This window comes from Lagopus muta, chromosome 6 (assembly GCF_023343835.1).
Source record: "Lagopus muta isolate bLagMut1 chromosome 6, bLagMut1 primary, whole genome shotgun sequence".
Classification (NCBI taxonomy): domain Eukaryota; kingdom Metazoa; phylum Chordata; class Aves; order Galliformes; family Phasianidae; genus Lagopus; species Lagopus muta.
In genome coordinates, this window is record NC_064438.1 from 19,323,416 (window position 1) to 19,346,844 (window position 23,429).

The 23,429-nt window shown below is 43.5% G+C and overlaps 2 protein-coding genes across 3 annotated transcripts in view; one reads left to right on the plus strand and one right to left on the minus strand.

The window, feature by feature from the left end:
• PRR5L (proline rich 5 like) overlaps positions 1 to 1,211 on the plus strand; it is a 53,092-nt gene extending 51,881 nt beyond the window's left edge. The window contains exon 13 of the mRNA XM_048947724.1: positions 1,100 to 1,211. The gene's annotated coding sequence lies outside the window, so the exon portion shown is untranslated. The remainder of the gene's footprint in view (positions 1 to 1,099) is intronic.
• Positions 9 to 21,980, minus strand: TRAF6 (TNF receptor associated factor 6). Of its 2 annotated transcripts, XM_048947722.1 has the most exons (8): positions 21,490 to 21,980; positions 21,197 to 21,366; positions 14,782 to 15,107; positions 9,410 to 9,560; positions 8,825 to 8,983; positions 8,281 to 8,352; positions 6,946 to 7,023; positions 9 to 4,998 (listed from the first exon to the last, which is right to left on the minus strand). In XM_048947722.1, the coding sequence occupies exons 3-8, from the start codon at positions 15,075 to 15,077 to the stop codon at positions 4,117 to 4,119; spliced, it is 1,638 nt and encodes a 545-aa protein (XP_048803679.1). In that variant the 5' UTR covers positions 15,078 to 15,107; positions 21,197 to 21,366; positions 21,490 to 21,980; the 3' UTR covers positions 9 to 4,116. The 2 variants fall into 2 exon arrangements, with proteins under 2 accessions (XP_048803679.1, XP_048803680.1); XM_048947723.1 differs by lacking the exon at positions 21,490 to 21,980 and having other exon boundaries at positions 21,197 to 21,389.
• Positions 21,981 to 23,429: the final 1,449 nt, after the last annotated feature.

A 23,429-nucleotide genomic window follows, 5' to 3' on the forward strand; every position in this document is an offset into this window, starting at 1 on the left:
CAGTGCTGTTGACTTGACTTTTCTGTCTCTTCCTGTTCTGCCTGTTGGTCCATTCCTGGTTTTCATGTTATTTCTGGTTATCCCCCATTTGCCTCTCATGCCCCCAGTTCATTCTACTTTGCTACAGTTATTCTCTGTTACCCCCAAGTTCACCCCTTTTCTGTCTATCCTTGTCTATGGCTGAACAGGTAATGTTGAATGGTTCTCAATGCGTAAGTTGGAGGACCATCACCCAAACAGCTTCCTTTCATGCATTCTAATAACGACTAAAGCTGTCACCACCCTTTATGAACTACAACAATCCTTCCCTACTGAAATATACTCAGCATTTTTTGGTTTTTGACTTGCATGCTCTCCATTACTATATTGTATAACTCAGCCAAATGAAACCCACAAGACAAAGAACCAAGTTCTGAACCAGTCGATGTTTTAAACAGCTCTCCCTTTGAATAAAGGTGTAACACACAATGCATGGTTTAATTACTTTATTTTTAAAAAAATCCTGTCAGAAATATAGCTGTGTATTAATTACAAAATATATTAATCTATTGATATTTTAAAAAGGATCAAGAGTACCTTAAATTCTGTTCAAATGGAAACCAATACAAACCTTTAACACTGACCCCAGAATAATCTCTTGCATCTATCATTAAGGTACTTGATGATGAGAGTCTCTCTCTAGACAAGAGCAGAAAGGCCACCCTGATTTCTTTCATTAGCGAGTTCAAGCCCTCGCTCGCAAACACAACCAGGCATACCATGAGACCACTTAATATAGATCACATACCAACATTTTCAGTAAATTTTTCCCTGCCCTGCAGGGGAAGACATTCAAAGACAAAAAGAGAACACATTTGCAATATATTATAATTGGAAAATGTGCCATAGCAGCTTTGCAAATACATAAACTAAGAGTCTGAGTTGAAACACGTTCAAGATGACAGAAATTCGGAAGATAAATAAGCTAAGCCACTTGCTAAAACACCTTGAGATCTAATAATGCTGCAAAGCATCAAGAGTGACAGAAGTGGAGAACCTCATTCCTGAAGAAATTATACAGGAAGCTGACTTAATACTCCTATTTTTGTGTTTGTTTCAGGTACAACTCTCAAGGCTGCACACTATTCCCCTTCCTTTAAGGAGTTCTCAACCCACCCTGGCATAATGATTTTTCAAAACAGATGATCACATTTGTAAGGCTGGAAAAAAAAAAAAAGAGGTCATTTAATTAAGAATATTTTCATATGGAAACTGAGCACCTTAGTACTAACCTCAGGAAAGTTTGAATAAAGGGTAATAGTCATGAGAGGTGGGACCAATCCAGACTCCTAAGTTTTTCCATTGGCTGAAGATGCTGCTCTTATTTGGAAGAGAAAGCACTGGAACTGCAGTTAAAGGTGGGGAAAGAATAAGGGAACTGGAACAAATACACAAATTAATGTTTCATTAACATTTATGTTTCAGGGCAGGAGAAATTAATATTTAGCACATTAGCTGTCAAAGCTTCTTATGTAAAACTCTGGCATTACAGTAACGGCATCACTCAGAGTTCTACTAGATAATATCACAATAGAAAGGAGTAGAATAGCAGTGAGTTGAGCATTCCTACTTACACGGTCAATGCATGCTTTCTATTATATTCTATTTGCTGCTGGGTTGTGCTATTGTACAGTGTTAGCCTGAATCATTTGAACTTCTGAACATGCCACCAAACTGAGTTTCAACTAGAGGCGTAACTCTATCAAATGTAGCAGAAAAGGCTCAAAGCAAGAATTCAGTTTGTTGTAGGTGAGAATTCCTAACACAAAGCTTCAAATGCAAAGTATTAATGCACTTAGTGGGTCTTTGTTATAAACTCTTAGAGTACAGACAGGGCCCTTTTGTTAACATCACCAGGGTTGAGTAAGGAACCAAGAGCTGCTTCTTGCTATAAATGAGCAGTCCTTCTTCTGCCTTTCTCCCCTGACCCACCCAGAAAAAGGAGAATGGTAATGTTTGAGTATGTTGGAAAAAGATGGCTAACTAACAGCCTGAGAAGGACTGCAGAACTGCTGTGCAGTGCAAAGAACTGCCTTCTGGCTATTGCAGATCTGAGTACTGTTACACATATTAAAAGCTTTTCAGTGAGAATGGCTGAGTTACCAACACTGCTTTAACTGGAGGCACAGTGGAACAATCCAGGTAATGGGATGAGACTGTGCAGTACAAAATTGACTTAAGAGGTTTAAAAAGACAGATGTAAAGCAAGGATCTTTTCCTGTTATTGAGTAATATAAGCTCACTAGCCCTCCAAACACACCAAATACACTAATAAGTCACTTGTGACTGTCACAATTAGCCAGAAGTTCAGTATTCAGTAGCAACAATGCTTAACAATCTCTCTGCAGTTACCAGGCTCTATCTGCAAAATAAATTGGTTCACTGCATCCAGCTGAACAAACCAGTAAAGGTAGAGGCCTGCAACTTCTAAGCTCCTACAAGTACATGGAGAAATCTCCCATATCAATGTACTGTAGTACTTGTTCCTTAGTCTTGTGCATATTAAGTATATGCACTTAAATACATTTTCCCCACTGATGATCCCCATGAGGTTGTTTTGAAGGGACTGCTTATTTGGGCTGCTTTTCAGTGTCTTCTAAGTTGCAGCATCCCAAATCCTCACACCGTTTCACTGGTTTGCAGAAATAATGGAAAAGAGATGCTCCTGCAGGGCTTACTTCTTTACTCTGCCTTAGGCTGCACACTTCAGTTCGGGAGTGAACAAGACTTCTCTTTGCTATTTTTGAAGGAAAAGATCCATGCTTTATCAGTACTACGGTAAATCGTTAGCACCAGTGAACTTATCTACTCTGCTTTGACTGGTCAAAACTAGTATTTATATGGAATAAGTAGAGAAAACAACAACACATGCAACATGAGGAAGCTCATGAATCCTTGAACTAGTGAACTTAGTGTTTGGTTAAAGAGCTGTTAAGGAAGGCAGGCTTTTTTCCTGAGAACAAACAGGACTGCAATTTTTCCCTCACACTAATTAGCAGGCTTTTCTTTCCTCCTGAAGTGTTAAGGAGGCCCAAGGTCCTATTGTCTAATGGGACAGGAAATGGCCACAACAGCTGTACGCTGACACGGCCAGCTGTCCACTGAGTATTAAGAGGAGATTAATATAGCTCCTATCACCCAGAACATCAAGGGAAGGGATGACTCAGATGCAGATTCCCAAGTTCAACACTGCTTCAAATTTAGGTTTCAATAATAAAATTTTGCAACCCTGTCTAGTTACTGTATACCTTTGCTCATGTCTCTACCCACCGCCCAAAAACACCTTTCAGTCTAATGCTACACTTACCTCTAGTAACAGCAATTGAGATTCTGGGCCTGGAACACACACCACATGCACTTGCATACAAAAGTTAGGGTCAAAATAGAGAGCAGTGGGGAGTAGCACTTTCGGACCATCTTAGAAATATTTCTAAGAGCTTGGCTCCTTTAACCTTCCTCACAACACTACCACCTACCTTTCAGAAATTCTACTATCAACTTGATATTGACACACAATTTCTTACTGCAGCAAAGAAGGGTCGAAGCATCTCGCTTTAAGTTGTGTCAGCAAAGCTTTAACCTGACTTCAGATTTCAAGAGAAGCATAGTCAATTAAAAATTCTAGGTAAGTCAACATAGAAACCATCTCACCCAAGGCAAAGCTTTCCCAAGCTCCATGAAAAAAAGCCTAACCCTCATTTTTATTAATTTACCTACCTATGATTTCCCTGCTGCAGCACCTACTCCAAGGCACTGAGCTGCAAAGATTTATAGGACTTCTCTGATATGACTTACTTGCACTTTGCCAAACAGAAATGTGTAGGTACTTCAGTAAGATTTTCTTGTAGGCAGTTAAATTTTGATTAACCACACTTTCAGTTAGCTTGCTACAGAAGTAGCTTACAACTTAATAGAGAACAATTGCTAGTATTCAAACACGACCTCATAGAGCTGTTCAAGTGAAGATCAACCGTGGCAGCATTTATGATCCTATTCAGCCTATATGGATAGTGGAGCATGCGTGTATCTGTGGTGGAAGAGTACGACCAGGCCTCCATCCCTCTAGTTAAGACTTGGTTACGCAGCTCCATCAGTACTGCGAGCTTGAAATCCTTCCCTGCGAAGGCTGTTTAAATCTAGACGTGTTAGAACTTCACAGCGCACCAGAAGGGTATCATCCTTTACAAAGGTTCTTTGCTTCAAAGTTTGCAGGTGCATGAAAGTCACATAACCAAAACCTTTTGGATTGCGATGAATCGTTGGTCTCTGGAAGGCGAGTAACTCTGGCTTGGCTTCCATTACTTCTTCATGATTCTGCCTCTCAGGGCCTTCCGATTGATCCAAAATAGAAAGTCGAATAGTGCCTTGGAAAGGCCAAGGCAGATGGCTGTCATATTCCCCTTGCATCGTGTGGACAAACAGCGATATAAAATTAGCACACCGCTGAGCATTTGGTAACTGGATATGCAGGCGCAAACACAGCTTGTAGCCAGGTTTTCCAGTATAGAAGCCGGGACTGTGCATCACAACAGGCCTCTCTTCTTCCTGGGCTTTCTGAAGTCCACTGAAGTTCTCGATCTTCCAGATGTAAATACCATTACATTGTTGTGCCTCCATTTCAGTAATCTTTCCCTCCAAATTTCGGATGGTACGTTTGAGTTCTGCCATGTGAGTGTTCTGCGTCTCCATCTTTGCAATGAGTTCTCTGATTTGGTGATCTTGTCTCACTAGACGACCTTCCAATTGCTGAATAGTTTCTTTAAAGTTTTCAACTTCTGGATTACAATTATATGGCGCATGTGACACATGGGAGAAGAGGGCAGGCTCAAACGGTAGGCCGTTGATAAAGGGTACAGGGTTTGTAGCAGTAACACTGATATTTTGAATGCTCTGAGCCATCATTCTCATGTGAACCTGAGTGAATTCCTGCATGTGCCGTGCCAGTTCATTCCTCTGCATCTAGGATTTAAGAGATGCAGTGTTAAGAATCCATCACACCCTAAATGTGGTTCTAAAGTACAAATAAATAGAAATCAAACAAGTCCTGTTATGTGAGAAAAAACAGAATGCAAGTCAAAGACAAACAATGTGACAAAGCTGTAAAGGTGATGTGAATACCAATGAAGGGCTTCAAATTCAAAAATCAGATATGATAAATGTGAAAATACATTCAAATGTCAGTGGACAAGAGCTGTTTGACAAAATATACACCTGGTGAAAAAGCATCGGCAACAAGTAAGTATTTATGTGCTAAATCAGCATTGCATTTGCTTTGTAGACTTGCAGAAATGGCTCTCCGGTACCAGAAGATAAAGAACTACGAGAACTGATGGCATGAGGATGAGAAAGTTGATTTCCAGAGTTACTGCACAACTAGAAATAAGAATATCCAGCCAACAGAGTTTTATGGTTTTTATTATTGGTATTCCACATCATAATGCCACGTAGTGCACTGGGAGTTAAAGAGTTAATGCTCCAGTTCTGTGGATCATGGATCACTCCTGGTACCTGGATCTCAGAAGAGAAGAACAACTACATACTACATCCCCCAGAGGTCTTTGTGCTGTTCTGTTTCCCGTTCAGAAGATAGGACTGTTGGCATATCACAAGATGACCCGTTTTTGCCTTCTGCTCAGCCTGGCTAGACATCTCACCTCAACATTAGAGTCTTCAGACATTCCCATTTTATTTATTAGCTTCAATTCTAATTATATTGTATTATACTATGTTACCTTGCATTCCAGTATCTTATTTAGTAAATTAGTTTGTTTCTCCTCAGATTGTTGCTGCTGTTTTGTTTCTAGGCCCATCTCCCTACCCTTGGCCCTTCCCCCCCCCTTTTTTTTTTTTTTTTTTTTTTTTTTTTTTTTATGGCCAGCAGGAACAGGGAGGTGATTGTCCCTCTCTACTCTGCCCTCATGAGGCCCCATCTGGAGTACTGGGGGCCCCAGAGCGTGAGGTAGTACAAGACAGACAGGGAACTGTTGGGGAGGGTCCAGAGAAGAGCCATAAAGATGATGAGAGGACTAGAGCACCTCTTCTCTGAAGACAGGCTGAAGGAGCTGGGCTTGTTCAGTCTGGAGCAGAAAGGCTGCAGGGTGACCTCACTGCAGCCCTCCAGTACCTAAACCTAAAGGCAGCCTACAAACAAGAGAGGAGTCAACTCTTTGAAAGAGTAAATAACAGCAGGACAAGGGGAAACGGTTTTAAGTTGAAGGAGGGAGGATTTAAGTCGGATGTCAGGAGGAAGTTCTTTACTATGAGAGCAGTGAGGTGCTGGAACAGGCTGCCCAGAGAGGTTGTGGATGCCCTGCCCATGGAGGTATTGAGGGCCAGGTTGGATGGGGCCCTGGGCAGCCTGGTCTAGTATTAAATCTGAAGTTTGGCAGCCCTGCCAATTGGCTGGGTGTTGGAGATTCATGATCCTTGAGGTCCCTTCCAACTGAAGTCTTTCTATGACTCCCCTTCTCCAGGGCATGACTCTGTGGGTCCCCACACCCTGCTAGTCACAGAACCAGGCAGAACCAGTCCATGAACCACTGACACCAGATTAAGTAGCTTTGGAATTCAATCATATTTAAAGCATTCTCAAGTCATCTTTACCAAACCTAAAAAGTTATAACTGTATTTGGTCAGAACTTTGTAAGAAATGTTAGAAGTTACTTCCTTGGTATAAAGTTGAGAATGCACTCATGGAATAATGCACGTCCATCAAGTACACATTCAAGTTCTCTAAACTTAGGACTTTTGAAAAGCACTGGATCAACATGCCATGTTTTGGAATTAGAATGCCTCCAAATGACCAACTCCACCAATCACTGAAGATTTGGGTTGGTAGATGAGACAGTAGGAACAGACAAAGAGCCATGCAAAACATCTGCAGCTCACGCTTCTGACAAGGCTTACCTTTTCAGGACACCCAAAGGCACTGTAAAAGCACGGTACTGGGGCAGTAGGACAATCATTATCATAATGGTTGGGCATCTAAAACAAATCAGATTTGAAATTAGTTCTCCCCATTAAGAGTATTCTCTTTATAACATCATCACAGTCCAGCTTGCCCTATTTCAGTATATGTACCTGAAGTAAAAATCAATTTATTTTTGTATCATTCATTTGAGAAATAGGGAAACTTTAAACAAGAGTGTGCAGCTAATGATAAAAATTTAACATCTTCCTTACACGTACTTCACTCACTGCTTCATTGATGTAGTATCTAGATTATGCATCAGAAAACATTAGAGTTCCTCTCTTGTGTGTGAGCCTTTTGTTTCTAGCCTATACTCGAGCTAGATCACAGTCTACTTCTTTCTCTTCTGAAGCACTATTTACACGTACTTAGAAATAGTTGTGTCGCTCCTCCTTATTATCTTCTCAATAAGACCACATTACTTCAATCTTTCTTACAGTCCATATTTTACAGACCCAATTATGTCATCACTCCAAATTCTCCCTGTCCATCTTCACCCCAAAAGCCAGACAGCTTCAGCTGAGGCCTTGCCAGCCCTAACCAGGACTAAGGATAATTTCAGGTTTCTCAGGCAAAAGACTTGTTTATAAGCTCAGAATAGGTCATTCAGTAATCTGTTTTCTCATTCTCTGTTAAATAACAAACTGCAAAACTATATAATCTGAAGTTATGTTTGCTTCTTAGCAGCATTTAAATCAGTATTACACCTGCAGTGGATGCAACTTCTTCAGAGAGATGAGGAGAGATTTAACAGCTAGGAGAGAAACCATTTCTTCAGATTTAATTTGAGATTGTGAAAAATACAGAAGCTGTTCTGTACAGAAATAGCTGCAGCACAGCTATCTTAAGGACAAACATGCTTGTATTTACTTTTATATGTTTGCTTACACTCTGCAGAGAACACCTGCATTTCCTTCAAGCAGAGGTAGCCTTGGGGAGTAAGCTCATCCTCCTCAGGAGAGATCTATTTCATTAAGTGTGCATGAAACCCTTCGATCACATAACCATGCTGGCACAGCTGCCCATGGAAACAGCAGCTGCCCCATCCCTGGCTGTGTTCAAGGCCTGGCTGCATGGAGCCCTGGGCAGCCTGACTGAGTGCTTGATGCAGTGGTTGGCAAGTCTGCCCAGGGCGGAGTGCCAGAACTAGATCATCATCAACTAGATCCAGGAGGTCCTAGAAATCCAAGCCATTCTATGATTAAAGCAGCATTTTAAGTACAAAACATAAGGCCCAGATTAAGCACACACAAAAAAAGGCAGTTTCTTACCTGCTGCCTGATGAGCATTGTGTTGCAATATTCACAGAATACATTGGCAAGAGGGCAGGTTTGGTCATGAAGCTGTTAACAAACAGCGATAGAGGAAAACAAATTAATAACATTATGCAATTCAAAAGAATGCTAATCACTTCTGATGAGATATTTTAAAGCTGAATGCAACTGTGAAATAAAGTTTAAAAAGAAGAGCTAGTAGAACTCTGAAGTGATCCTATTCTCATGCAGGTATCCCCAGAAGATGCACTTCTTGATCCTTTCTGCCAGGCATACAAACTGTAAGTGTGGGATATTGCTTTGTATATTACTTTGCCAGTAGGTACTGGCCCCTCTGATGCCAGGGCCAAAAAGCAACCACTGTGAGACATCTTTTCACACCACAGGGTTCCCAGATAAGTGCCCTGGTGTTCAGAGCTTCTACCCTGTGCAGTTCAAACAGCTCTTCTATACCAAAGCTTTCTTTCTTTCTACAAGACCATGATGTCACATTCATGAGCAAACCCATATGAATGGAGGCTGAAAGACTCCTGCCAAGTACCTCCTTATCTTCATAAGCCATAGATGTGGCACAGTTTGGACAGCACACTTGTCGCCGGGGACACTCCTGTGTCATGTGCTCTTTCAGGTGGTTCTTCTGAAAGGCTCCTTGGCACTGCGGACATTCCACAGCCGTGAAATCACAATGCAACTGGTGCTCCTGAACAAAGACAAAAGAGATTTGATACCGAAAACAAGTGCTAATTTATTGCTTGCTTTTCAGATAAGGCACAGCAAAGGAGGAACAAGCAATAACCCTTCCTTCTTTCCTTCCAAGAAAACCCTTATTTACACTTACGCTCACTTCACTAATGGCATGTCGATGTTCTATGGCCAAGATCAGGACTTCACAGAATGACCTCAAGAAGTGAGCTGCATTACTACAGTGTCACATACTCCAGGGTTTGTTTTTTTTTGTTTGTTTGAGAACCACCTAATTACAACTACGTGCTCCTCAGAACAAAACCAAAAAAACAGTTGTAGGCTTGAATGAATGGAATCTGTATGAACAGGTATGACCCCTTAAGTCTGAATTTTTCCTCATCCGTAAAAAACAAGGTTCCGTATTGTCAGATCTCATTCTCACCTCTAAGTGTCTCAGCTCCATCTTCATGCAGCAGCCCTTGTTGGGACACTTAACTGTTAATGAAAGGATTTCCCGTTTTGCAAAGTTGTCTGGAAAAAGTTGATTTTCAAGTAGAATTTCGTTGTCTACTGGACATTTGTGACCCGCATCTCTACGATGACAGAAAGACAGAAAAAAGATTTTGAGTTTCTTTTGCCCTTAATTTAAAATATTTTTACACTACCAAGACATTAGCAGCCAGGTAATGACACATGAATAAAGTACTGGAAAACAAAGGCATTTATGTGACAATTACCAGAAAGGATGCAATATCAGTTAGAAAAACTGACAGCATAAAGTTTCATCCGAGGTAGTACTATTGAGATCGCAGAGCTGTTCTAACTCGGTAGCTTTTAATTGCCCAAATGACATGATAGATACCCTGGAAATAAGCTTGTGGAGGATGTAGAGAACACAAGAACTTATGGCCTTGTTTCTATAAGGACTTCACACAGCTGAAACACAAAAGAATATTTCACATACTCTTCCAAAACAGTCCTTTAAAGATTCTTAGGCATTTCTCCCTCCTTTCTCACTTTATGAGCAGCCAAGGAGACCATTCCTGAGACAGAAAGCAATCTTTTCTGGATTAACTTATTTCACAGAACTTTCTGAAGAGCTATTTCTCTGGGCTTTTTTTGTACAATCACTTCATAAGTCGGTCATCCTTCAATTTACGTATTTATACAGCAACATGGGTAAAGAACTCCTGACACAGAAGTTACTAAGAACTACGAAAACAGTGCTGGATTTGGAACTGGTTATTGTACCTGAAGCCATTACAACCAGACAGTCATTGCTAACTGGTGGAACTCTGGAGTCCAACGGTGGAGCATTGGTGCATGCAACTTGCACAAGGAAACTCACAGCTTGTTAACACTTCACAAGGCTCTGTCTGCTTGCATGGAGCTGCATCCGGGGATGGTCAGGTTGGGTATCAGCAAAAGGTTCTTCACCAGAGGGCAATCAGGCACTGGAACAGGCTCCCCAAGGCTGCGGTCACAGCCCCAAGCTGCCACAGTTCAAGGAGTGTTCGGACGACACAGGGTTTGTATTATGGGTGGTCCTGTGCAAAGCCAGGAGTTGGACTCAGCGACCCTTGTGAGACCCTTCCAGCTTGGGATATTTTGTGATTTTATCTTTTTCCTCAACTGGAAATAGCAATAATGTGGAAAAACCCATGGGGTGGGAAAAATGTAAGAGCACTCTTGCTGTGCAAAGATCAAAGGCCATTCATTATTGCTGCTTGCAAGTGTGAGGGGGAAGCAGAACCCAGTGTGCTGTGGAGGACAGGATGGAATTTGTGGTCTTTGCTGGAAAAGGAAATAATTGGTCAGCACTCCATCAGTAATGCTGCCAGAGGAAGTGGGGGTAACAATCAGAGTTTAGAAAATGACAATGAACTTCCTTTCCTAGGTTTGGCTTACAAGAGTTGCTCACAAGTCTGACAGTCATGATTGTAAGCAAACGGAAAAAAGACGACACCTAGCAAGCCACTTCATTTCACAGCTCCCTGAGCAATGTGCTGATCTTCATCACAAACCAAAAGTGCTCCCCCAGATTACACACGATCTACAGGCAGTCACTTCTTGACAGGTACAGCTTGGTCACAAATACCTCTCACTTAATGCAGTGCAGTGGTGGCTTGGTAGGCCTGCCAGTAAGGCAGCAGCTTAACTTCTACACACAAAGATAAGAACATATTCATTATATATAATGATTACCAGATCTCCTGCTTAAATAACAAGCAGTTTAAGAGCAAGAACGAATGGCATTTCCTATGAAAAGGCAGAAATAACTTATTGTGAAGAAATATCTGCTTTATGATTAACAACTAATAGGTTTAGCTTAGAAACAAAACAGTCTGCATATGCTTTAATTGGAGGCACGCGAGTCATTTAACGAACTGCTAGCACCCAAAGCTTTCACTGCTGCTCCTTCTCAACTCATAATTCAGTGATCTGATAAAGAAGCTTCTGAAATTCAGTGAGCCCCACTACAAGTGTTGCTTTGGCATAAGACAAAGGAGGAGAGTAGCATGAAGTTTAATTAGCTACTGCATCTGAACTCAGTTTTCCTAAAATGTCTCATCAACTACTTTGCAGGCAGCAATATTTGTAAACTATTATTTGTAGTTACTAAAGCAGATAAGCTTCTTCACTATCGTGACTCTCGCTGCTTTAAGGCACTTCAGACTGCCGAGGTTCGTTGGGAAGCAAACACTGTGATCAAATCCATATGGTGTAACCATGCCCTTCCCATTACAGGATCTAAAACTTCAGTGCTTAAAAGCTTCCCCCTCCCCCCCTTATTCTTTTGATAAAAATCTTTCTAGCTGCAGGTAGTTTCTTCAGCATGGGCAACTATAACTGTTGTCTAAGTCACAAGAAGCATCTCAACAACTTCCTGTCCAACAACCATCCATCCACCTTGTATCACTTAATCCTCAGTGCTCACTCAGGCTCTACAGAAGGCAAGACGGGATGAAATAGAAGCATTTTCTCCAAATAAACCAAATAAATGATAAATAAATGATAAATGATCACTTAATAGGAAAAAAATAGCACTTAGTGTAAAAATCACTTTCCATTCCCCTTTTAGTTCTGTACAAACTTCTCAATGACATTCATTAATATTGTACTGTAGACACTACAAACTCCAGATCAGTGTTGGACCATGGATACAATGACAGTCCAAATCAACAGCTCAATCCACGCATCCTAATTCAGCAACTCAGAATGGTCTGGCACTTCAAGTTCCCAGCTCTGCTTTCACAAGTGCTTGCTGAATCTCAAAGATGGATGCTGGTGGGGAATGAGGGAAAATAGTCACTGTTATTGAAACATCTGAAATACCACAGTGATGATCTACAGTCTCCAAGACAAGGAATACTTGCCACCCTTGTTCAGCATTCACTGTAATTGCCAATAGTAATTCCAGAAATTGAGTTCAAAGGGGAAAAAGATGATATAAAAAGGAAGAACTCCTAGTTATTATTTATAGATTCAAACCTTTGAGCAGAACAAATACTCTGTTAATTAACAGAAGAGAAACCATTTTCCAAGCCTGAGATTTAAGAAAGGAGTTTCTCTACCTTAACGAGATGCTCTGTTCTGAACAAGCTTACTGCAGTTCCTCACTAAACAATGGTAAATTCTACCAATGACCATCTACATAGCTCTGCAACAGGAAGATTAGGAAAAAAGATCACTACAAAAGATCTGAAAGACTGGAAGAAGAGACCCATTTTGATTATCTTTGAAATGACTGGTGAACAAAAATTTCTGACACTCAGTACTGACTAATGTACTTTCAGGGCTTGTAGGCATCATCCTCCCATTCAAAGGCTTACAGATTCCTTATCTTTTCATTCTTCCAGCAATTCCCAAGTTAAAGAAGAACATAAAAACTACTGCTGCAAAGCAAACAAACATCAGAAAGCACAGAGAAAGCAAATAAGGAATTCCACAATGTAGTGGCTTTAATTACTATGGAAGTCTAATTTGATGCTTACAAGCACACATGGATTTATGCATCACAACCACTTGAAATAATTCATGTTGGAACATGTGAAGTAAAGGCCAGAAATTGAAGCCACCTGCTTATGCACAGGAAACTGGATACCTACAGTAAAGCTGACAGGTTTAGTTTCATTTTTGCTTTCTTCCATGCTCTTGGCTGACATGAATGACATTAAGTAATGCAGTTGGGTAAGATCTGACTTATTTTTTCCTTTCTCCAGAAGTAGGAAATGAGGCAAGAGACCAAGGGAGCAAGGTGACTTCATGGCAAGGTTATGAGAGAACTGAGCATCTCTGAGCCTCCTTTGCAGTACACATGGGGGAGTCACTTTTCATGTGTGAACAACTTCAATACTCTGCATTTTTTTTTTGAATAATGAACCTGCACATCCTTTTCTCAGAAATGCTGATGAAATTAATGTTAAAAAGCTGAGCTGCAAACAGTTTCGTGCTCTCTAGAGAATAACCCGCTCTTCTGCCATCGTAAGTAGGGAATGCAAAATTAGGTTCATTTTTTACTGAGCTCCAACACCTTCCTCCTCCATCTAGAAGAGATGTTGTGAGGAAATACATTAGTATCAGCCAATGGTGAAACGACAGAGAGCCCACAGAATAATGCCTTCAGAGAACATTGCTGCTGGCATGCTATTAATTTAGTGAGCTAAAAATGATGAGCTATGGATAAAGAAAATAGAACTAGGGATAAATGTATGGAAAGCTAAACAAGAAAGTATTGTCTATTTTGCAAGCTAAAAACAACTGCATGAGGAAAATAAAATGCATTTTAAAGTAACATAGAAGACCGTCTGATTTTATGCACAAAGGCACGTAAAGTGATTTGGGAAATTAACCAACTCCATATGTGGGTCACACAATTAAGACTCCTACTAAAGCACCTTGACATTTGAGCTAAGGGAGAGATCCATAAGTAAGAAGTCTGGCTTAGGTCAAGAATCAAAAATATAGTAATATCTAACTTTTTATCAATGAGGTTTAATACTCAGAGGCATAGGTAGGACAGTGATGACTGTACTCCATATCAGAGGGAAGTACAGTCTACCAATCAGCATGCTCTCTGCCTTCTCTCCCCTTTTCAAGCATCCACTGTTACAAGTTCAGCGTATTCTTGCCTCTATTTTTTTTTTCCCCCCACCCCTCCATACAGCAGTTTCTTCCCTCAACTCTTTGTTCCAGACTATTTCCTCATTACATTCTCCAGCCCAACAAGGAAGCAGATTGCAAGGGGAGAACTGAAAGCACAAATTGCCACATCTGTGCCAAGTAACCATGCTGCCAGTAGCTGCTTGTAGTTACCTAAACACTCACAGGGAGAGTACCTAAAAGGGAGCCTACAAACAGGAGGAGAATCAACTCTTTGAAAGGGTAGATAACAGCGGGACAAGGCAAAATGGTTTTAAGTTGAGGGAGGGAGGATTTAGGTTGGATGCCAGGGGAAGTTCTTTACTATGATAGTGGTGAGGTGCTGGAACAGGCTGCTCAGAGAGGTTGTGGATGCCCCGTCCCTGGAGGTGTTCAAGGCCAGACTGGATGGGGCCCTGGGCAGCCTGGTCTAGTATTAAATGGGGAGGTTGGTGGCTCTGCACATGGCAGGGGGGTTGGAGATTCATGATCCTTGAGGTCCATTCCAACCCTGGCCGTTCTGCGATCCTGCGAGAAGACAAGGTTTACAATCCTGGGCTAAGAGGGGACCTGGTAGCTGTAGCCAAATCCTCCAAATAAATTACTATTTTTATCTAACATTTACTCCGTCAAGTGACTTCTTAAGAATGCTTTCCATAGGTTTGCCTTTACCTTATTGATTTGACAATGCAGCCTTTGCAGAAACGGTGCCCACACGGTGTCTGTACTGCTTCCCGAAGGGCCATCAGGCAGATCGGACACTCATATTTGCTTTCCAAGGGCGGATCAAACTCCACGTCGTATCCCTGCGTCTCCTCCGTGAAGGAGCTGGGCGGGTTGCCGGTCCCACTGCCGACGCTCACGCTGTCTTCTTTTGCTCCCCCGCTGCAGGCGCTGGCCATGGCCGCACAGCAGCCGCCATCCATGTCTCGGGCCCCACAGCTGCTGTCACTGTGTAGCAAGCTCATAGCAGCTGGTCAAGTGCCGCACAGAACGCCCTGCAAGGTGACACAAAGATGTGTTGATTTAGAATACTCCAAGATCTCCCCTTCCAGTCATGAAAAGATTTGAGCGGTGGCCACAAGCACTGGAGCAGTGCTACAGACTTGGTTCTCCACACAACCACTTTTATCCCAGTTTCTCCACAATGTATCTTTTTATACTTATCTTGTAATGCATAAGAAAGAGCACAGCATCCTGTCACTTCAAAAACTGACACATGCACACCTCCCTGCAGTCTCGTTCATCTGCCTACTTGATTTCTGTAAACACTGTCTCTCCTTGCTGCACCTACTGAGAAAAGCCTCTATCCCCATGGCCCTATTTTCTTTTAAAGCACTCAAAGAATTTCCACGAAAAGCACTGTAATGGAATGTGGCAATATCTCAGCTCTGTATTTTCTTTGCGCTGTCAGATGTTATTTAATATTTTCTGTATACAGATTTGCAGTATAGGTTTCAACTCAGTTTAGGTACATCGCCACAGATAAAAGGTAGGTCTGGGCAGCCACACCAAGCAGAGGATGTGCTGCAAACGAAATGCAAATGCACGGCATCGCTGATAGCACTTCAGAACTGTCAGTAGGACTTGAAATTGAGTAAGAAGCTGCACAGAAGATAAGGCTAATAGTTCTGCAGCTCAGAATGTTATTTACCAGCTAGCAGTGCTCAAACAGGTTTCATGCTCTCCCATCCCTCTTCCGGTACAGGTGGGAGGGAGGACAAGTGACAACGCTGTAAGAACATCAGATAAAAATCACATTTCCCTGAGGAGGAGTGCATGGCATAGCGAGGCTTGTTTTTTAAACAACATTCCCCTCCTGCGTTCACTGCAAGACTATCACTTCATCTGCAGCATATTAAGGATGGCAACTTAAGGATGAGCCCAGAGCTGAGCTGCAAGGACTGGTGGCGTGCATCACTGCTACTGCATCCAGGGGCGGTGAGGATGCAGAGTGAGGGTTAACCCAACCACGAGCTCAGGGCACAGAACTTCTTGCCTTCAGCAGAATTGGAGCATCACAAGCCATTTAAACAGTGTTCACAGATAAGGGGAGGATGACACATAGATTGTTTTGTTTGAGCGCTTACTACGCAACATCTGAAGACTCCAACAAAAATGCTGATCACAAGGAGCCTCAGCTAGAAACCTGTGAACACATATGTTATTGCAGACATGCTTTAGGCCACCACCTGTGTGATAGCCTCAACTATTTCAGTACTACCTGTGTTAACAGTATATGAGCTATTTTTCCTCCGTTTATTCAAATGGAAAGAAAATGAAGGTAGATCTACCAAAAAAACAAAGAAAGCCAGCAGTCCAACAGGCAAAATTACCATATAAAGGTTAGAGTTCAAATCAAAATGTAACTTCTTTTGTTGTGCGATACTTTCCATTTCATTGAAGCACGCAGAGGTGCAAGCAGCATCTAAAAGCAGTGCTCCAGAACTGCATTATGGTACAGAGTCTCAAAGCAGCACCCGGGACAGGACTGAAGCAGCCAGACTGCTTACTTCATGCAGAAGCCATCCCACAGCACAGCTGCCTGGAGCTGCATCCAAGGGGTAAAGTTCACTCCTCTACTCCTTTTCTCTGTCCTCATGTGTTATCCTTACACATTATCTAACAGAGCAGGCTTCATAACAGCACTCCTAAATACAGCAGAAATATAAGCTAAACACCAAATGATTTTTGGGCAGTTGATTGAGACACAGTCCAGGAATTAGTAGTTTAGCCCCACAGAATGGAAACAGAAGAATCACTGCTTTGAAAGATGGTCTGTCAAAAGCTTTTTCAGACTGTTGTCTGTAGTTCTCTTTTCCCTGGAGGAAGAAATGCTGCTGTTGCTGTCAACAACTTTGTATTTAACTGCTGTGGCAGAGAATGATGAGCCCACGTTTCATGAAAAATGGCACAGGAATTAAGCTGGGCCAAAGGAGTGTGAAGGTGGGTATGCAAGATTAGAATCCACTGGCCAGTATGGGAGTGGAAAAACTCACATAATTCCATACCACAGGGGGATATTTAGCGAGATAAAGGGAAAAGGAACACACGTGCCTTCAGCAACATCACAAAGGAATTCAGGAAGTCGTGAGGAGGAAAATGTCACAGCTTCATCCAAATTCAGTTGTCATGTTAATTGCAGAGTGAGCTGCTCTTCCCTTCAGAGGCTTCCAGAAGGAAACACACCGTTTGAAATACTGTTCTTATAAGAAAGATAACATCACCTTACTCAGAATCTCAACAGCTGTAGATTTAAGTGCTGTGCAAGTGGTGTTTTTCGCTTGTCTGTTTCTACAGTCAGAGCAGGTATGTACATTGAGTCTATGGAAACAGAAATCCTACACCAGAGTCATTCTAGTGCATGAGTCAGTGCAACCAGCCAACATCCCAGCCTCACAAAAATCCCCCTGTTCAGTGATACACTGCACTCCCACATGGAGATTTCTGCCTGTATATGACCAAAGGGTGAGCAAAGAAGAAGCGCGAGTCTCATTATGGGCTTGTGTCCAAATTTCCCTATCTGTAAAGAGGAGGAAATTTAAATAGGGTGATTAAGAGTCAGATCTTGAGTTTTGCTCATGTTTTTTGTGAAATGTGTAATAGGATTCCTCCTTCTACTCCGCTCATTTCACTTCACCTGGGAGGAAATTTTGCCCTCTCCACGCATTTACAGGCATGGCACACAGGTTTCCTAATCAAAAGCCCGCTCAGCCCTCTCTCAGATCAGCACTCAAAGCCTAACTACCTCTTCACAGCTGAAAATAATTCTTGTACAGCCCTTAAGTGCTGTAATATGAATGTCCTGTTACTCGTTGCACATTTTGTCCTGCAGAAGTTTCAAACAAATGTAACTATATACAAAATACTTTTTTTCCTCATCTACACCAAAACCATTTAAATCCATCCAGCTTTTTGACATCAGTAGCATAACACATTAAGTACTCTAGTAATCAACCAGCTAACCAACCTAACAGCCTTCACTTTGAAGTTAAACCAGAACATCAGAGGGCAATTCCAATCCTGATTAGCATGAAGTTTCTCAGGCAGAGAAAACCCAAGCACTAGGTTTGTCAGTGCAGCTGAAACACCGTTCCCCAGTGCTGGGAAGTCCCATCACACTCACTGAGCAGACAGACAGGAGGTTTTAGCTTGCACACAAGGCACCACAAGTCCCTGGGCCACCAGAGGTATTCTTTTTCCTCTATTGCAACAACATTGTATTGTTTGACAAAAGACAAGAAGGTGCTTTCCAGGCTAACCAGTAATGCTGTGCTGTCCAATTGTTACTTATGCTGCTGGACTCCAGAACAATCCATCTGTAATGATCCAACTCTCAGACCCAAGGCAAACCAGACACAGGCAGGGCGATGGAGTCCCTACACTGCTTTTCCAACTAAATCATAATGAAACCGCTCTTCAGTGGGCAACCTGTGCCACATTGCTATTTACACTGTTGTGTTACAAAGCAATAAGGTTAATCTGTGATAACACAGTCAAGTCAGAGTGGCAAACTCCTGCAAGCACAGTGCACGTTATGATTCACATAAACAATTTCAAAACAGAACTAGAAGCCTTTCATGCCTTAAATTATTGTGTGCAATAAAGCTCAGCAGTCTGACTTGTGAAGTCCCACAGTACCATGGAGTTCAGCCAGGACTTTTACAGATTTTCTGCTCCAGCAAAGAGACACAGGATTAATTCAGGTTTCCTAAATCAAAGGCTAAATGGCACATGAGATATCTTCCAACTGCCTGCAAAATTACACTCACTGAGGTAACGAGAGGGAATAAGACTAGGCATTGTACCCTACTTGTCTAAAAAGTGAGATGATACCCATGCATTTGGCAAGCACAGAGGACCTGCTACATAGGAACTTACGAGTTATGATGCAGAAAGTGTTGAGTATTAATTAGTAAATATTGAAAACAATTTTTGCATGACCTCTCCAAGAGGACTCCTACCAAGCAGCCAGAGAAATCAGTGCAGAGGGCTATTCAGATCCCTTTCCTCACTTGAAGCTGTAAACCTAATGAAACTGCTTTCAGCCCAGCTGGGACAAAGCCAGCAGAGGGCAATGCCTTTAGTGCCATGCAAACAAACCACAGGCAAAACTTTGCTTTTTTCTTCACCTGGCCCGTTAAGAACAGTTCTGTACATACAGATGTATGAGTCAAACAGATTTCTGGGTTAGACCTGCGGAGCGACTTTAGCTGATTTGTTTATGAAGCCATACTTGCAGTTCCCAGGCAGATTAATCAATGGTCTGACAACTGATAAGCACTATGCTCAGCAGCATTTGCATTGTTAGGTGTACAACCATCAACACCATGGCTCCAGCCTGGCAAAACATATACAGTTACGCAAACTTATTTTAATTAATAGCTATAAAACACTTTCATTCCAAAGCTATCAAAAAGCAAGTCAAGAAAAAGCAACAGGAGATTCATGCAGAACTCATAACTGTGAAAAACAACTTCTGGTTCCTTCTAAAAACCTGCAAGGGTTCCGCTGAGATGCTGCCATAGCAGGGTCAAAGAAAACACTAGGACAGAAAGTACTTCAAGAAGAGGCAGGAAAAATATGGTTAAGAACAAGCATCATTTCTGCAGTGACTCCAAACTGTATTTTATTATCATCTACATCTGTTGATGCTTGTTAGCAGTCTGCTTGTAGCTAGCATTTGTAAAATCATTTGAGACACCAGGAAAATAAGCAGTGAACTGAGCACACATTCTGAAACAGCTCAGGCATTTCCCCTTTCCACTCTGCCTCACGTTCACTTTTCTTTTTGATGTGCCTTATACTCAGAATCTTGCACCCCTAGTTCTCCACAGACCAGACTTAAAAACATTTTATGCTTGCTTAGCTAATGTGTGCTGCAGAGAAGCAAAAGTTACCCTTGTTGACATATTAAGGTCATGGAAGTTCAATAAGAAGAAAAAGCATGTTTATCTCAGCCATTTTTTTCACTCAGTATTCTAGTATTTACTGAGCATGCTTTCTTAAATATAGCATGAAACCTTTAAAACAGAAAGCAGCATTGCAATGCTAAAGCACTACAAACCTCAAACCACCACTTGCACACCCTGCCTGAGCTCTGCAGGTCTCCAGGTGCTTGGAAGAGCTGGAAGGCTATGCCCAGAGCAATACCTGCCAGGAAAGAAGTCATATGCTTGCTTTGATCAGCAGACTTCTGGGACTTCTTTTTTGATAGCAGCAGACTGTAGGGCTGTGTTTTTCTGGCCCCTTCGCCCTTAGGAATGCAATGCCGTTCACCTGCAGGTGCTAATACAGCTGGTGGCTCATGGTTTCCCTGCCTACAGCAGTCCTCGGCCTGCAGAATTCATCAGAGGACAGAGCTACTTCCAGTGAGCCCTAACTGTTAGGTGTAAGGGGTATAATTAGATCACTGTCCTCTCACCTACAGAGGAAATTTCTGTCTTAGCATGAGAAGACCCACACTGACCGCTGTAAACCAGTTTACGCTGATGGAAGCACGACCACAATCGAAACTTCCTACTCGTACTTGTAAGTTCGCTGTAACCGTGCAGATCTGCCAGTCTCTAAGAGGGAGGCTCTTAGTTTCTGAAACAGCAAAGTTTCCCGCAGGACAGTCTTACAGAGCCTTCCAGCTCCCTGTCACGCCGGGTCCCTTGGCTGAGTGTCCCCGTTTCACAGCCAGACAAACGGCTCCCGCCCCCCATGCCCATAGCAGCCACCACCCGCAACACGGCCCTACTGCGTACCGGCCGGCCCAGCGGCCGGGGCCCAGCACCCTGCCGTCCCGGCACAGGGCTCACTTTCAGTTTCGGCGGAGCTCAGCCCGACGCGCCCCGGCCACGGAGCCGCCCTCCATCAGCACCGCGGCTCCCACTGACGATGCCCGAGCAACGGAGCGCACTCTCGCCGAGGTCCGGCAAACCCACGCCGCCTCGCACCCCGTCCCGCCGGTCCCGAGCACCGCGCCCCTGCGCTACCGGTGTTCCACGGCGGGATGCGGCCGCGGCGCGCGGTTCGCCGCCCTCGTCGGTCCCGGTCCGCCGCGATCTCGGCGCCGCCCTCGCGGCCGCCGACCCCCACTTACCGCCAGCCCCGCGGGCCGATCCGCTCCTCGCCGGACGCCGCTTCCGCCTTCTCCTCGGGACGAGCCGGGGCGGCGGCCGCCTGGGCCCGAAGCCGCTGCAGCGCCGCCTGCCGGCCCGGTGGATCCGCCCGCCTAAGGCCTGCAGCGCTGCCGCCTTCCGCTTCGGCCGCCTGCGGAGGGATGAAAGTATGCTGTAGCGCGGCGCGATAGGAGACGTAGCAAAGCTAATAGGAGAGCAGGTGCAGAAAGCATTGATTGATAGGGCGTGACGTGATTAGGGAAAGCCGTCCCACCTGGAAACAACGCGCTGCAGCCTGGAAGCATCTGAGCTTTTCAGTTAAATCCTCGCGGCACGCGCGCTGCACAAGCGAAGGGCTCGAGCCCTGCCCAGTGGCAGTAGTCTCTCGGCTACGTGGGGACGTGGCCGGGCTCGCTTAAGGACACAGTGCTACCTGAGGCAGTGGGGATGTTGGCTTTTCCCAGTAGCGTGTGACAGTGGGTGGCTCTAAGGAAGTGAAAAACTAGGACGGCGCGAATGTAAATGCAGCTTCGTTTCCCTAAACCCAGAGAAGGGGAATTTTGCTGTGTGCATCTGTGCCTTCCTTGGCAAGCACCCAAGGCTCGCGTGTGCTAACTCCGAGAGCACTTTGTTCTGGGGTCCCAGATCTGCAGTGAAGAACTAGGCCCTGGAACACTCCTGAGCTCCTACCCTTGCCAGCCAAAAGTGCCTGTCTGAGTGCCAGATGGTGCGAGCAGGAGGCTGCATATGGAGAAAATCATGGGATCGTCTAGTCCAATGGTCTGCCACCAATATTGCCCACTGAACTATAGAATCGTAGATGTTGAAAGGGACCTTTAAACATCATATAGTCCAACTTGCCTGCAGTGAGCAGGGACGCCTACACGAGATCAGGTGCTCACAGCCCCATCCATCCTGACCTTTGGTGTCTCCAAAGATAGGGCTTCCACAACCTCTCTGGGCAATCTGTGCCAGTACCACCCTTACTGTAAAAAATATTTCTCCTATCCAGTCTAAATCTCTCTTCTTTTTGTTTGAAAACACCTCCCCTTGTTGTGTCATAGCAGTCCCTGCTAAGGAGTCTGCCTCTTCTTCCTTACAGTCTCTCTTTAGATACTGAAAAGCCAATATCAGGTCTTCCTGGAGCCTTCTCTTCTTCAGGCTGAACAGCCCTAGCTCTCTCCACCTATCCTCACAGGGGAGATGTTCCATCTCGTGGATCATTTTTGAGGCCCTCCTCTGCTCATACTCCAACAGGTCTGCATCTCTGCTGTACTCAGGACTCCATGCCAGGGTGCAATACTCCAGGTGAAGCTTTGCCAGCACAGAGTAGAGGGGCAGGATCACCAACTTCGACTGCTGGCCACTCTTCCAGAAGAAGAGTGCAGCCTAGGATATGTTTGCTTTTCTGGGCTGTGAGGGCACGTTGCTGGCTCATGTCCAGCTTGCCATCTGCCAGTGCCTCAAAGACCTTTTCAGGAGGGCTGTGCTCCACTTTCACATCCTCCAGCTTGTTCTGATAGCAGGATTTGCTATGACCCAGGTGCAAGACCTTGCACTTGGCTTTGTTGAACCACATGAGGTTCACCTGGGCCCACTGCTCAAGCCTGTCTCTAAGTGCCACATCTACACATTTTTTGAACATCCCCAGAGATGGTGACTTCCCCACTTCCCTGTTCCAATGACTCACCAGTCTTTCTGAGAAAAAAAAAGTCCTAATATCCAACCTAGCCTGCTTCCTACCTCTGTGCAACTTGAGGCCATTCTCTCTCATCCTATTGCTGGGAGAAAAGGCCAATCCCCACCTTATTATAAACTTCTTCCAGGGAGTTGTAAGAAGCAGTAAGACCTATGGAAGCCCTGAATGCCGCCCTCTGAGTGCCAATTTTGGCTATGAGATTGTTACATTTTTTTGTCAGGTCTTCATCTGGGACTCTGACATACCACAAGAAAGAAGTAGTTATACTAAGAATAATTTAACCAACTTTGTGGGTGGACCCTTTGCTGGACAACTAGCTGAATTTCAGAGGCATCCTTATTCCCAGTGAAGTTGAAAAACTAGATGTTATTTTCATTATCTGTAAAATGAGGAAATGTATAATAGATTTGTAAAATAGATATCCCTCAATGGCGTTTTCTGTGACAAAATCCCACAGTTTTTAGTCATATATCAGGTAGTCAGAGCATTGATGTCCAGTTCATTTTGATTAGAAA

Excerpts from the sequence above, each read along its gene's own strand:
- TRAF6 (XM_048947722.1), bottom strand. The coding sequence starts at position 15,077 with ATGAGCTTGCTACACAGTGACAGCAGCTGTGGGGCCCGAGACATGGAT. Across the intron at positions 7,024-8,280 it reads CAATGCTCATCAGGCAGCAG|ATGCCCAACCATTATGATAA; the intron begins GTAAGAAACTGC and ends GATTTGTTTTAG. Across the intron at positions 4,999-6,945 it reads CCTTTGGGTGTCCTGAAAAG|ATGCAGAGGAATGAACTGGC; the intron begins GTAAGCCTTGTC and ends CTTAAATCCTAG.